The sequence below is a fragment of the Carcharhinus amblyrhynchos genome, chromosome 20 (genome assembly GCF_965287045.1).
Source record: "Carcharhinus amblyrhynchos chromosome 20, sCarAmb.v2.hapA, whole genome shotgun sequence".
NCBI classification, from domain to species: Eukaryota; Metazoa; Chordata; class Chondrichthyes; order Carcharhiniformes; family Carcharhinidae; genus Carcharhinus; species Carcharhinus amblyrhynchos.
This window is the reverse complement of record NC_137343.1, coordinates 24157887-24170741: the sequence shown is the minus strand read 5'-3', so window position 1 is coordinate 24170741 and position 12855 is coordinate 24157887. Positions and strand designations below refer to the sequence as shown.

The 12855-nt window shown below is 44.7% G+C and overlaps 1 protein-coding gene across 3 annotated transcripts in view; it reads left to right on the top strand.

Moving 5' to 3' along the window:
- Positions 1-12855, top strand: part of rasal1a (RAS protein activator like 1a (GAP1 like)) — a 278029-nt gene that overhangs the window by 207567 nt on the left and 57607 nt on the right. For all 3 annotated transcript variants that reach the window (XR_013889047.1, XM_080208234.1, XM_080208233.1), the window contains exons 14-15: positions 3008-3200; positions 6704-6841. Coding sequence is in view for 2 of the 3 variants with exons in the window: in XM_080208234.1 (XP_080064360.1) it covers positions 3008-3200; positions 6704-6841 (331 nt within the window). In the remaining variant the exon portion in view is untranslated. The remainder of the gene's footprint in view (positions 1-3007; positions 3201-6703; positions 6842-12855) is intronic.

The following is a 12855-nucleotide window of genomic DNA, read 5'->3' as shown; positions in this document are numbered from 1 at the left end:
AAAGTATGGGCAAGCAGATGACATATAAATGGCACCAAGCATTCAGGGATGGAAAACAGCAGTGTTAAAGGGTTAGCACTTTAATATAACAATGGAAATCTTTCACTGCTACAAAAAAATGTGTTTGTCTTGTAAGCTTGGGCAATTGACATTTAACAGTGCAGCTTCACAAATATCCTGTAGTTAAGCCTATTACTTCCACATGAACTTAATAATCAGCAGAAATAACTCATGACGCACATTTTTCCCCAAATGTTTCCGTGAGTTATGAGTTACACTGGTCTCTGTGCCTGGCTTAAGAAAACATAATGGATGAAGATGCATTTTCTCAAAGGCAAAGGTCTTTTCAAGAAGGCAAGGTGTCAATGAGTTAATTATTCTAAGGATATTTTTGACGCAGCTAATAAAACTGCTTAATAGACAGACCTTCATCTCTGCTAACTGATGATTTGCAGTTAGTGAGTTAGGTTCTGATATTGATGTCGAGAAAAATCTAAGTTTCTCTCCTCCACAGTGGTGCAAATTAAACACCATGCGACATTCTAATCAGTTTGGATTTGAAATGTACAATTGAATGCTGAAGATTTGTTTGATATTTTGTGTTCAAGTGGCCTATTCAAGCTCCCTGGCCTTGTTTGCCAAGAGCTTGCTGTACCTGTCAGCGCATGCCGTGTATTTGGAAGAAACATCTCTTTGTAAAATTCAGAGAGAGCAGCAAATTCATTGAAGTTCTACTGAGTAAAAGAGCAAAGAACTGCTGATGCACAAAATCTGGAAAAACAAAGAAGACAAAATGTTCGGCAGATCTGAAGAGAACAGGCAAATGAAGCTCTCATGTCCATGTTTCTATTCTCAGCCTGCTGCAGTGTCGTAGTGATGCCCAAAGGAAAAAGGACAGCACCTCACCTTCCACTTCAGCACTTGACAGCTTTCTGGACTCAACATTGAGTTTAACAACTTCAGGCTCTGAAATCGGCCCTGCGTTTTGATTTTTGTTCCCCTAGACCGCATCTTATTCTCATCATTTTGCTTTGAGAAGCTGACCCTTTCTCTGCTATTAACACACCCTGCTACTTTGCTTTAAGGCAGTGCTGACCTTTATTCTGCTATTGAAACCTACTCTGGACAAAAGTTCGTACTATCCTTACCACTCTTTGTTTTGTGTTCTGTGACATTGTCATTTAATTTCTCCTGCCCTCTAATCTATCCCTTACCTTCTATTTAGCTCCACCTGCCCCTTCCTCTTTTTCAACAGCATAAAGCCCTTCACCTTTCTCCCTCTCTCCAGTTCTGAAGAAGAGTCACTTGGACTCGATATGCGAACTCTGTTTCTCTCTTCACAGCTGCTGCCAGACGTGCAGAGGTTTTTCAGCATTTTCTGTTTTAATTTCAGACAAGTTAAGGGGTTAGATTTTAATTATTGTGTGACTGTCTGATGGTCAGGAGGGCCAGGTTTATGTAACCATGGTGACAAATGGGCTCCCCGCTACAGCTTGCCAGCTTCAGGCTTATGAAATACTGGGATCCGCTCCGACAGACGGCAAGAAAGTATTTGCAATTCCTAACTGCCCAGATTCGGAATTAATTTCCAGGTTTCTCAATGTCTTTGCTTTGCCAAAGAACTTGGCATCATCCGTAAACAGAGGCTGGCTGTTTATTTTGGTATCTTCAGCTGGATCCTGTTATGAAAGCCCAGGGTTTGATCATGTAACTGTCAGCTCCCTTTTTAATGGGGCAATTCCTGAACTAGCATGGTGGCACAATGGTTAGCACTGCTGCCTCACAGCACCAGGGACTCAGGTTCAATTCCAGCCTCGGGTCACTGTCTGTGTGGCATTTGCATGTTCTCCCCGTGTCTGAATGGGTTTCCTCTAAGTGCCCCAGTTTCCTCCCACAGTCCAAAGATGCGCAGGTTAGGTTGATTGGCCATGCTAAATTGACCCTAGTGTCAGGGGGGCTAGCTAGGGTAAATTTGTGGGGTTATGGGGATAGGGTCTAGGTGGATGGTGCAGACTCACACCAAATGGCCTCCTTCTGTACTGTAGAGATTCTATGGCTGGTATTTTACAGCCTCGCTCAGCCGAGACCCATAAAATCCCACCCCGATTCCAGGGCGGGCTAAAGGAGGATTCCATCCTGTGAGTCGCACCCACCCTGATTCCAGGGCAGGCGTGCCGGTAAAATTTCAGCCTATGATTCTTCTCTTCTCCAATTCTCGGACTTGTATTATCTTGATCCAAGGGATATGGGTGGACAGTCGGTGCTGAAATCCTGCCTTTACGGGGTTGGATGCTGACGGTGTGAGAGTGGCTTGGACTGCTTTCCCCCTTCCCTGTGATGCTTTTCCTGTTGCATTTCCATAGAAATCGTACCGCGCACGAGACCTGAGTATTTGATTGTTCTTCATAGAATCATACAGTGCAAAAGGAGGCCATTCAGCCCATCTGCACCAACCACCATTCCACCCAAGCCCTATCCCCATAATCCCATGCATTTACCTTGGCTAACCTCCCTGGGCAACTTAGCATGGCCAATCTACCTAACCTGCACATGTTTGGAAGAAACAGGAGCACACGGAGGAAACCCGCACAGACATGGAGAGAATGTGCAAACTCCACACAGACAGTGACTGGGAATCGCTGTGAAGCGCTGTGAAGCAGCAGTGGAACTACTGTGCCACCATACCGCTTGTACTTCGACTCCATGCTTTACCCCTTGCTCCAGCACTCAAATCTGCAGTGAGCTGAGGTATCAATTTACTATATTAATCTGCTCACATCTCAGAACTGTAACAAATGAAGGGTATTTTTTTTAAGAGTAAGCAATTTGCTTTTCCACTTGGCACTACTCAAATATTAAAACAAAAAGCTATTGGAACAAATCTCCTTGCAATAGTAATGCGTGGAACATAATTTTCCAATTAAATCAATGAAAACTATGAGCAGCAGTGCGGGATGGAGAGGGCAAATGCCAATACTAACCATTATTTCTTTTATTGATCCAACAGGAGGATATCTTTCAAAGGGAGCCTTTCAGAAGCTGGCGTCCGAGAGTGTAGCCAGGAACTTTTAAAATCTTACCTGACTGATGTGATGGAGGCCATTGTGGGTTCAGTCGAACAGTGTCCTTCCGTTATGCGAGTGGCTTTCAAACAGTTACACAAGCGAGTGGAGGAGCAGTTTCCAGAAGCAGATAATGAGGTATCTTTCAGTCAGACTGGTGATTCGATAACGTCAGTAAATTCATATTGCACCAAAGCTCCAAAAGATCTGACTGTATCAATAGCTGACAATTACTGACCTGTGGGCAATTCTTGTAATGTTTTGAACTGACTTCATACGATTGTGGAATCCCTCACTGTGCAGATTGAGACCATTCGATCCCTTGATCCTGCACCGACAACAATCCCACCCAGGCCCTATCCCCGTGACTCCATGATAGTGGGGGGGGAATCGAACATGCAAAGGTCTGTTGACCTCGAGCTGGATTTTCCAGCTTTAGGGTGAGCACGGTAGGAAAATCCCTTCCGAAGGGGAAAATTAGCATAGCCAATCCACCGAATCTCCACATCTTTGGATGGTAGGAGGAAACCGGAGCACCCGGAGGAAACACGCACAGACACAGGAAGAACGTGCACACTCCACACACAGTCACCCGAGGCTGGAATTGAACCCAGGTCCCTGGCACTGTGAGGCAGCAATGCTAACCATTCTGCCACCATGCTGCCCTTATTGAAGAAATTCCACTCATCCTTTTGATTCCTCCCCCTCCATTCTGCCCATCATTCATCATTTGAGAAGCTTCTCAGGTAAACTGATCCCAGGGTCCCAACCAGTATCCATTACCAATCCAGGCAAAGGTCCACTAAGTGTAGAAGAGGACCAACTTGGCTTGCCATTATCTTACATCCCTCCCCATACTTACAGCTACCACTCTCTGCTCAGTCACAGCTCCCCTCCACTCCCAGATTCCCTCTCCCCCTTTTCTTAACTCCCCACTTCTGGGTTGTCATCCTCTGCCTGTTGTCCACAACCCTTATTTCCACAAACATCAACAATTTCAGTTTGAAATTCAGAGCAGCAAGCTCAGTGATGTGAGCTATAAGGCCGGAGAATCATCCTGTCATGTTGAACTGGCAAACAAAGGCAAAAAGCTCTCCTGCCGCACAAGCTAATGCTCCAACAATAAGTTGAAATAGACCCATTGTGCTTCTCTGTGGTCTACATTTGTTCCTCAAGATGGTTCAGGCACAGTGGATTGTACTTAACAGCAGAATAATAGATGCTTAACAGAAACAAGGTAACTTGATCAGAGATTGTTATTCTGTTCAGCCCTCCCCCCACCCCTGCATAAGCAAACCTCACTGATTTCCAGGTATAAGAATTTGTGTGTCTCGTGGCATGAGAGCATTCAGTTTACTTGCTACTCTGAGAGTTTAGATTATATTTGGTCCTTGATAAAGACTGAAGCCATCTGCTAGGGGCGACACGGTGGCACAGTGGTTAGCACTACTGCCTCACAGCGCCAGGTTCAGTTCCTGGCTTAGATCACTGTCTGTGTGGATTCTGCACAGAGTTCTCACTGAGTCATTAATGGGCTCTGGCAATAGTTCACTGTCTGTGTGTATTTATGTGTATAAAGTCTTGCAGTTTGTTCACATCAGACACAATATTAGTGCATATTAGATATAGAGTGTATTATAATGAAGGAAGAGTAAGTTACTCCTCCTCAGGCTGATAGCCCTGAATTATGGATGGGTGAGGAAGAGATTTGGTTTAAAGACACTACGCAGTTTGGGGGGGGCATGATGGCACAGTGGTTAGCACTGCTGCCTCACAGCGCCAAGGAGCCGGGTTCAATTCTCGGGTTGGGTCACTGTCTGTGTGGTTTGCACGTTCTCCTGTGTCTGCGTGGGTTTCTTCCAGGCCTCCAGTTTCCTCCCACAGTCTGAAAGATGTGCTGGTTAGGTGCATTGACCATGTTAAATTACCCCCCAGTGTACTTGAACAGATGCCAGAGTGTGGCAACTAGGGGATTTTCACATTGCAGTGTTGATGCAAGCCTACCTGTGATAGTAATAAATAAAGTTAAAAACTTAGGCAAAACGACAATGACTTGAATTTGCCTTAGTTTCTTTGATGCAGCAAACATTTTAATGCACTTCCCAGATAGGATAGTGTGACTTAGAGTGGGAGAAATACATCTGGCACAGTTTGAGACAGGATGAAGCTTGTACAGCATAGAGCTGATGAGGCTGGTGAAGAGGGTGTAAGAGATGGCTGGAAGAGTTGAACGAGGGTTTCAGTGATTTTTCAGGATGGAATGTGGATGGGGTCAGGCAATGTGGCAGAAGCGAGCTTGATGGATTGGATAGGGCGTGCAGCTTGGGGTCAGGTAAAACACTCAGCTCTGCTTTCATGCTGATTGAGGGGCCAGGAAAAGGGAGAATAACTGAGAGGTATGTGTAATAGATTCAAATAATGTAAAGAAAAAAGTCTTTTGGAAATGTGCACATTGAGAAAAAAATTAAATGAAAATAATGATCTTGGTTTTGACACTTCCGAATGAGTCATCAGTACAGCATATTGTACAATGTAGAGATGGCGGTGTTGGACTGGGGTGGGAATACTGCCTATTCTATAGTCACTGTATTAAGACTGGTTGGAAAGTGTTCAGCTACCCTAATGAATAATGGATCCACTTTCACAGTCATAAACTATCGGAGAGAACGCTTTTATAAACATTCTGTTTCCTGATGCTGAATTATGGGTGTGCTGAAGGATAGAACTTTTAGAAATTGACAGTATCGTGTAATAGCGAAGAAAGTGCAGATTTTTTCCCTTGAATTCCTATTGTAATGCAGAACTATTGCCAGAGCCTATTAATGACTCAGTTACAACTCATTCAGTGTGGGTAGTGGCAACGTGTTCCCAGGGTTATCTTCACCTTTCTTTAATTTATGATGATGTATTATTAGGTACCTTTTTGAAACAGAGAGAAATAAAACAGGGCAGTGGGGAAAGGAATGGGGAATAACTGCATAGTTCCTTCAAAGAGTCAGCACAGGTACAAAGGGCCAAATGGTCTCATTCTGTGCTCATTGCTTCCCCATGATATACGTTTCTCTCAACACTTCGGTGTCATTTAGGGGTGAGACAGTGGCACAGTGGTTAGCACTGCTGCCTTATAGTGCCAGGGACCTGAACTCAATACTGGCCTTGGATCACTGTCTGTGTGGAGTTTGCCTGTTTTCCCTGTGTCTGTGTGGGTTTCCTCCCACAGTCCAAGTATGTGCAGGTTAGGTTGATTGGCCATGCTAAATTGATCCTAGTGTCAGGGGGATCGGCAAGGTAAATATGCAGGGTTACAGGAATAGGGCCTGGGTGGGATTGTGGTTGGTACAGACTTGATAGGCCGAATGGCCGCCTTCTGTGCTGTAGGGATTCTATGAATTCTGTGAAGATGATGGATTTTGCAGGATGTTACCCTCTGACGTTATTTGAAGGATCAAAACCTAAAATTCTGATGGAAAGAAAACAATTGATGATTGGTACCAATTTCTCAAAGTCTGATGCATGTAATCTAAATGAGATCCAGGTCTCAGATTAGTTAATACATATAAAAAGGGGAGGCTTTTCTGATCAGGAAAAATCCATTGTTTTGACAATTATTGATTTTGTCTACATTTTGCTCTCGTTTTTAGGATGTCAAGTACTTGGCTATCAGCGGCTTCTTGTTTCTGAGGTTTTTTGCTCCAGCTATTTTAACACCCAAACTCTTTAGCCTGAGAGACCATCATGCCGATACGAGGACAGGAAGGACCCTGCTGCTTTTGGCAAAGGTGACTTTTACATCTTATTCAGTGTTGAGGAGTCGATAAATGTAAAAAGGACAGTCAGACTGTGAGTTACTGCCAAACAGTGAGAGAAAGGTGACTGAGTGATTCACTTCTCCCCAACGTTGACCATTCTGCTCAGGGTACTCAGTGAAGATGGGGATAATTGGCTGGGGAGTGACAACAGTCTGTGCTATCATCCTTTTCTGCACAGGATTTATAGCATTCAACAAGACAAACTAATAGAAATAAGACAGGAAATGCAGCTCCTCACAGGGGAGACAATGGCGATGTGGTAATGTCTGGACTAGTATTCCACAGGTCCAGACTAATGCTCTGCAGACATAAGTTCAAATCTCACCATGGCAACTGCTGGAATTTCAATTAAATTAATAAAGCTGGAATTAAAGGCTAGTCTAATGAAGCCATTGTCGATTGTCCATAATGTAATCAGACTCATACCTTAACAGACAAAATCCTGACACTATCTGGGGTAGTGGTAGCGTGGTATGCAAAAAATAGAACCAGTTTACAAAGAATAGAACCAGATGGATACTGCAATGACTTCAATCAGGCCGTTGAGGTTGGCCTATTAGAGTATAAATTCCCTGATTAAGGATCCAATTGATGGGCCAATCAGAGAATCTTTGCCTTGTACTTAGCTGGGAGTGTCAGTTCCACTGGCGCTCTGGAGATAGGCTGCTAACAACTAGCACTCTGTGTACTGCTGTTAGAGTTTATATATAAAGAGATTTTGGTGAAGGGAGTTCTGGCTCCACAGGCTTATTACAGACACCATCATCACAATCTCTGCTTAGATCCTGAGCCGTTGACAGAATTGCTGTGCTCTCCCACAAAGAGGACAGGCTCATCAGAGTGATGGTAGCATAGTGGTATAGAGTCAAGAAGGAATTGCCCTGGGAGTCCTCAACATTGACTCTGGACCCCGTGAAGTGTCATGGCATCAGGTCAAACATGGGCAAGGAAACCTCCTGCTGATTATAACCTACTGCCCCCTTCCCATCCCCCTCCACTTCAGCTGTAGTCTGCTGTGTTGAACAGCAACTAGAAGAGCCACTCTGAGGGTGGGAAGCAGAATGTACTCTGGGTGAGTGACTTCAATGTCAATCACCAGGATTGGCCCGGTAACACCACAACTGACTGCACTGGCTGAGTCCCAAGGGCATAACTGCTCGACTGGGTCTGTGGCAGGTGGTGCGGGCATCAACAAGAAGGGAAAACCTCATCCTCACCAACCTGCCTGACACGATGCATCTGTCCATGACAGTATTGGTGGGAGTGAACTGTGGAGACAAAGTCCCACTTTCAATTGAGGATACCTTCTTTCACTCAGAGGGTTGTGAGTGTCTGGAACGAGCTGACAGAGGCAGTAATAGAGGCTGGTACAATTTTATCTTTTAAGAAGCATTTAGACAGTTACATGGGTAAGATGGGTGTAGAGAGATATGGGCCAAATTCAGGCAATTGGGACTAGCTTAGTGGTAAACACTGGGCGGCATGGACAAGTTGGGCTGAAGGGCCTGTTTCCATGCTGTAAACTTCTCTGACTTTATCACCACCACCATGCTAAATGGGGTAGATTTTGAACAGTTCTAGCAACTCCAAAATAAGGGACTGTAGGCCAACAGCGCCGCAGGATTAAATTCAACACAATCTCTATCCTCATGGCCTGGCATATCCTCCACTCTATCATTACCACCAAGCTGGGGAATTATCCTGGTTTAATGAAGAGTGCAAGAGGGCATGCCATAAGCGGCATTAGGCATACCTAAAAAAATCAGGTGTCAGCCTGGTAACGCTGCAACACAAGATTACTTGTGTTCCAAACAGTGGAAGCAGCATGCGATAGATACAGCTAAGCAATCCCACAAGCACTGGATCAGATTTAAGTTCTGCAGACTTGCCACATCCAACTGTGAATGGGGGTGAACAATCAAACAACTATCTGGAGGAGAAGATTCCACAAATATCCCCATCCTCTATGCAGGGGAGCAGAGCGCATCACTGGAAGAGATAAGGCTGAAGCATTTGCACTAATCTTCAGTCAGAGGTGCTCAGTGATCCATCCTTTGCAGGTCCTCAGCATCACAGATGCCTGTCTTCAACCCATTTGATTCGCTCCACATTATATCAAGAAGGCACTGGATACTGCAAAATCTATGGGTCCTGACAATATTCTGGCAATGGAAGTAAAGACTTGTGCTCCGGAAATAGCGACGACCCTAGCCAGACTGTTCCAGTATAGCAACAACACTGGCATCTACCCAACAATATGGAAAATTGCCCAGGTATGTCCTGTCCAGAAAAATGAGGACAAATCCAACCCAGTCAATTACTGCCCAATCAACCTACTCTCAATCATCAGTAAAGTGATAGAAGGGGTCATCAACAACACTATCAAGCAGCACTTGCTTAGCGATAATTCTGCTGACTGATGCTCAGTTTGGATTCTGCCAGAAACACTCAGCTCCTGAACTCATCACTGCTTGTGTCCAAACATGGAAAAAGAGCTGAACTTCAGAGGTGGGGTGAGAGTGATTGCCCTTGAAATCAGGGTAGCATTTTGTCTGAGTGTGGCATCATGGAGCCTGAGCAAAGCTGGAGTCAATAAGAATTAGGGGGAAACTCTCCTCTGGTTTGAGTCATACCAAACACAAAGGAAGATAGTTGTGGTTGTTGGAGGTCAGTCATCTCAAAACGTTTGTCACCACTTGGTTCAATGCAGCTCAATTCATTGGCACCCCATCCACCACCTTCAGCTTTCACTCCCTCCACCACCAGTGCACAGTGGCATCATGTCTCACCGACAATGCAACAACTCACCAAGGCTCTTTCCAAACCCATGATCTCTACCACCTAGAAGGACAAGGGCAGCAGATGCATGAGGACACCACTAAGTTTCCCTCCCAAGTCACACAACAACCTGACTTGGAACTATATTACCATTCCTTCAGTGTCGCTAAATCAAAATCTTGGAATTCGCTCTAACGGCGTTGTAGATGTACCTACACCACATGGGCTGCAGCAATTCAAGAAAGTAGCACACCATCACCTTCTCAAGGGTAATTAGGGATGGGCAATAAATGCTGGCATAGCCAGCGACACCCCATCCCATGAATGCATTTTAAAAAAGAATTTTTTAAAATTCATTTGGAGCAATTGGTTGTTGCTGGCCAGCATTTATTGCCCATCCCTAGTTGCCCAAATGCAGTTGAGAGTCAACCACATTGCTGTGGCTCTGAAGTCCCATGTAGGCCAGACCAGGTAAGGAAGGCAGATTTCCTTCCATAAAGAACCTTAGTGAACCAGATGGGTTTTTCCCAACAATTGACAATGATTTCATGGTCATCAGTAAATTCTTATTTCTAGATTTTTTTAAAAATTGAATTCAAATTCCACCATCTGCCGTGGCAGGATTCAAACACGGATCCCCAGAGCGTTTACCGAGTTTCCTCAGTCTAGTGATAATACCACTAGGCCATCACCTCCCCCTAATGAATGAATGAATGATATATTCCGCTGAAGTGGCCACCTGATCTCAATTTGGTTCCCACTGTTTAGTTTTCCTGCTGTGCAGTGAGGGGATGAGTGGCACTGCTGACAAATATGGCCCCTTCCTAGTCAAGAGAAAGAAGATGTGTCACAAATGTTTGGTGTGCTAGAGCATTCACAGGGCATTAAAATTGAACCACATTGGGTGCGATTGGAATCGTGTAAAGACTGAATGAAGCAGGGTTCTTGTCCTGAAGGATATTAGTGACTTGGTTTGGTTTTATAACAACCTGATTACCTTCCTGTTCATTTTCTGGGGGCCATCACAAATTAGCGCACTTATTGAATTTAATTTCATAGGTTGCAGTTTGAATGATTTTTAAACTCATTCATGGGTTTTGGATATCGCTGGCTGGGATATTTATTGCCCATCCCTTATAGCCCTTGAACTGAATGGCTGTCCAGGCCATTTCAGAGGGCATTTAAGAGTCTACCACATTGCTGTGGGTCTGGAGTCACATTTAGTCCAGACCAGGTAAGGATGGCAGATTTCCTTCCCTAAAGGACATCGACAATGATTTCATGGGCCATCATTAGATTTTTAGTTCCTGATTTCTATCGAATTCACGTTTCACCATCTGCCACGGGTGGGATTTGAACCGATGTCCCCAGAGCATTACCCTGGGCCTCTGCATTACTAGTCCAGTGACAATACCACAGTGCTGTTGCTTCCCCTTTGGCCTGCTGGCCAAGTCTGATGGTAACAATTACAGCGCAAAAAATTGGTGTCTGACATGGAAGGAACATTTGGGGCTTTAGATAATGGTGAGTGGAGAGATTTCTGGATTAATTGCACGATAATGCAGTGGAGAAGGGCAGCTGGAAGTTGGGGGGATGGCAGCATAAGTAAGGGTATTGTGGAGGAAATGAACCTTCCAGAAAGCAGAGAGGATAGGAGCTGGAACATTTACACTATGTGCTATACATGCGATGCTATTCTCTGGAAAGGCCTGAATTAGCTACTGTTGAAACGCCAGTTATTTTCTATTTTTAATTCCGATTTCCAGTTCAACTTAATTATTTTGGAGCTTTGTTTAATCGCTCAAGAGGAATTTCTCTCAACTGATGCATTTACAAGTAGACTTACAGACATTCTTTTCAAAACCAGCGGTGTGGGATCGCAGGCTTGTTGAAAAGGCAATGGGAGCATTCAGTTTTGCTCCAGTCTGAAATATCTTTAGTTAGAATCATTGACTCCCCACAGTGCAGAAGGAGCCTATTTGTCTGCACTGACCACAATCGCACCCAGGCCCCATTCCCATAACCCCACATATTTACCCTGCTAATCCTCTGACACGAGGGTCAGTTTTAACATGGCCAATCAACCTAACCCGCACACCTTTGGACTTTGGGAGGAAACCGGAGCACCTGGAGGAAACCCGTGCAGACATGGGGAGAACGTGCAAACTCCGGCATGGTAGCACAGTAGTTAGCACTGCTGCTTCACAGCTCCAGTGATTGCCCTTGATTGCCAGGTTTGATTCCTGGCTCGGGTCACTATCTGTGTGGAGTTTGCACATTCTCCTCATGTCTGCGTTGGTTTCCTCCGGGAGCTCTGGTTTCCTCCCACAGTCCAAAGATGTGCGGGTTAGGTTGATTGGCCACGCTAAAAAAAATGCCTTTAGTGTTCTGAGATGCGTAGGTTAGAGGGATTAGTGGATAAATATGTAGGGACATGGGGGTGGGGCCTGGGTGGGTATCATGGTCGGTGCAGACTCGATGGGGTGAATGGCCTCTTTCTGTACTGTAGGGATTCTTTGATTCCACACAGACAGTGACCCGAGGCTGGAATTGAACTTGGGTCCTTAACACTGTGAGGCAGTAGTGCGAACCAATGTGCCACCATGCCACTCCTTTAGTTGAGTATTTTGTTTCGATGACATATTTTAGCTTCAGGTCAGAAATTCTGCCAGTTCAGCATTCTTATTGTTTATTTAGACACCAACAGACGTCAGCATAGCCAGTGACTGCACCCATCATGTGTGCAATAGTTTCCTAGTGTTACTCTGATCATGTACACAAATGAACGCAATAATATAATTCAATCCTTGTCGTCAGTCTTCAATTAAATGGTTCAGTACCAGAATGAGTTTCTTTCTGCATGGTTCCTCCCAGACCTGGCTTTATTCATTAGATATTTAATGTCTGTGCTGCAATATCAGCTGGGAACTGCCAAACCTGTACAGCTACTGTACAAAACTGCCTTCCTTTTTGAGATCTTTTCTGATTCGGTTCTGGTCGATGTGGTTTATGGGAGATTATTATTACTGTAGGGATGGAATGAAATAGAAACTTCTGGAAGTAAACAGTATCAAACAGGCTCATGTTTCAGATGGGACCACAGCCGAAAGTTTCCCGTCCTGCCCCCACGGGAATTGTACTGAGTGAGACAGAGAATTCAGTGGACCATTTAATCTCGGGTGGGAATTGGAGGTCTTGGGGTGCAA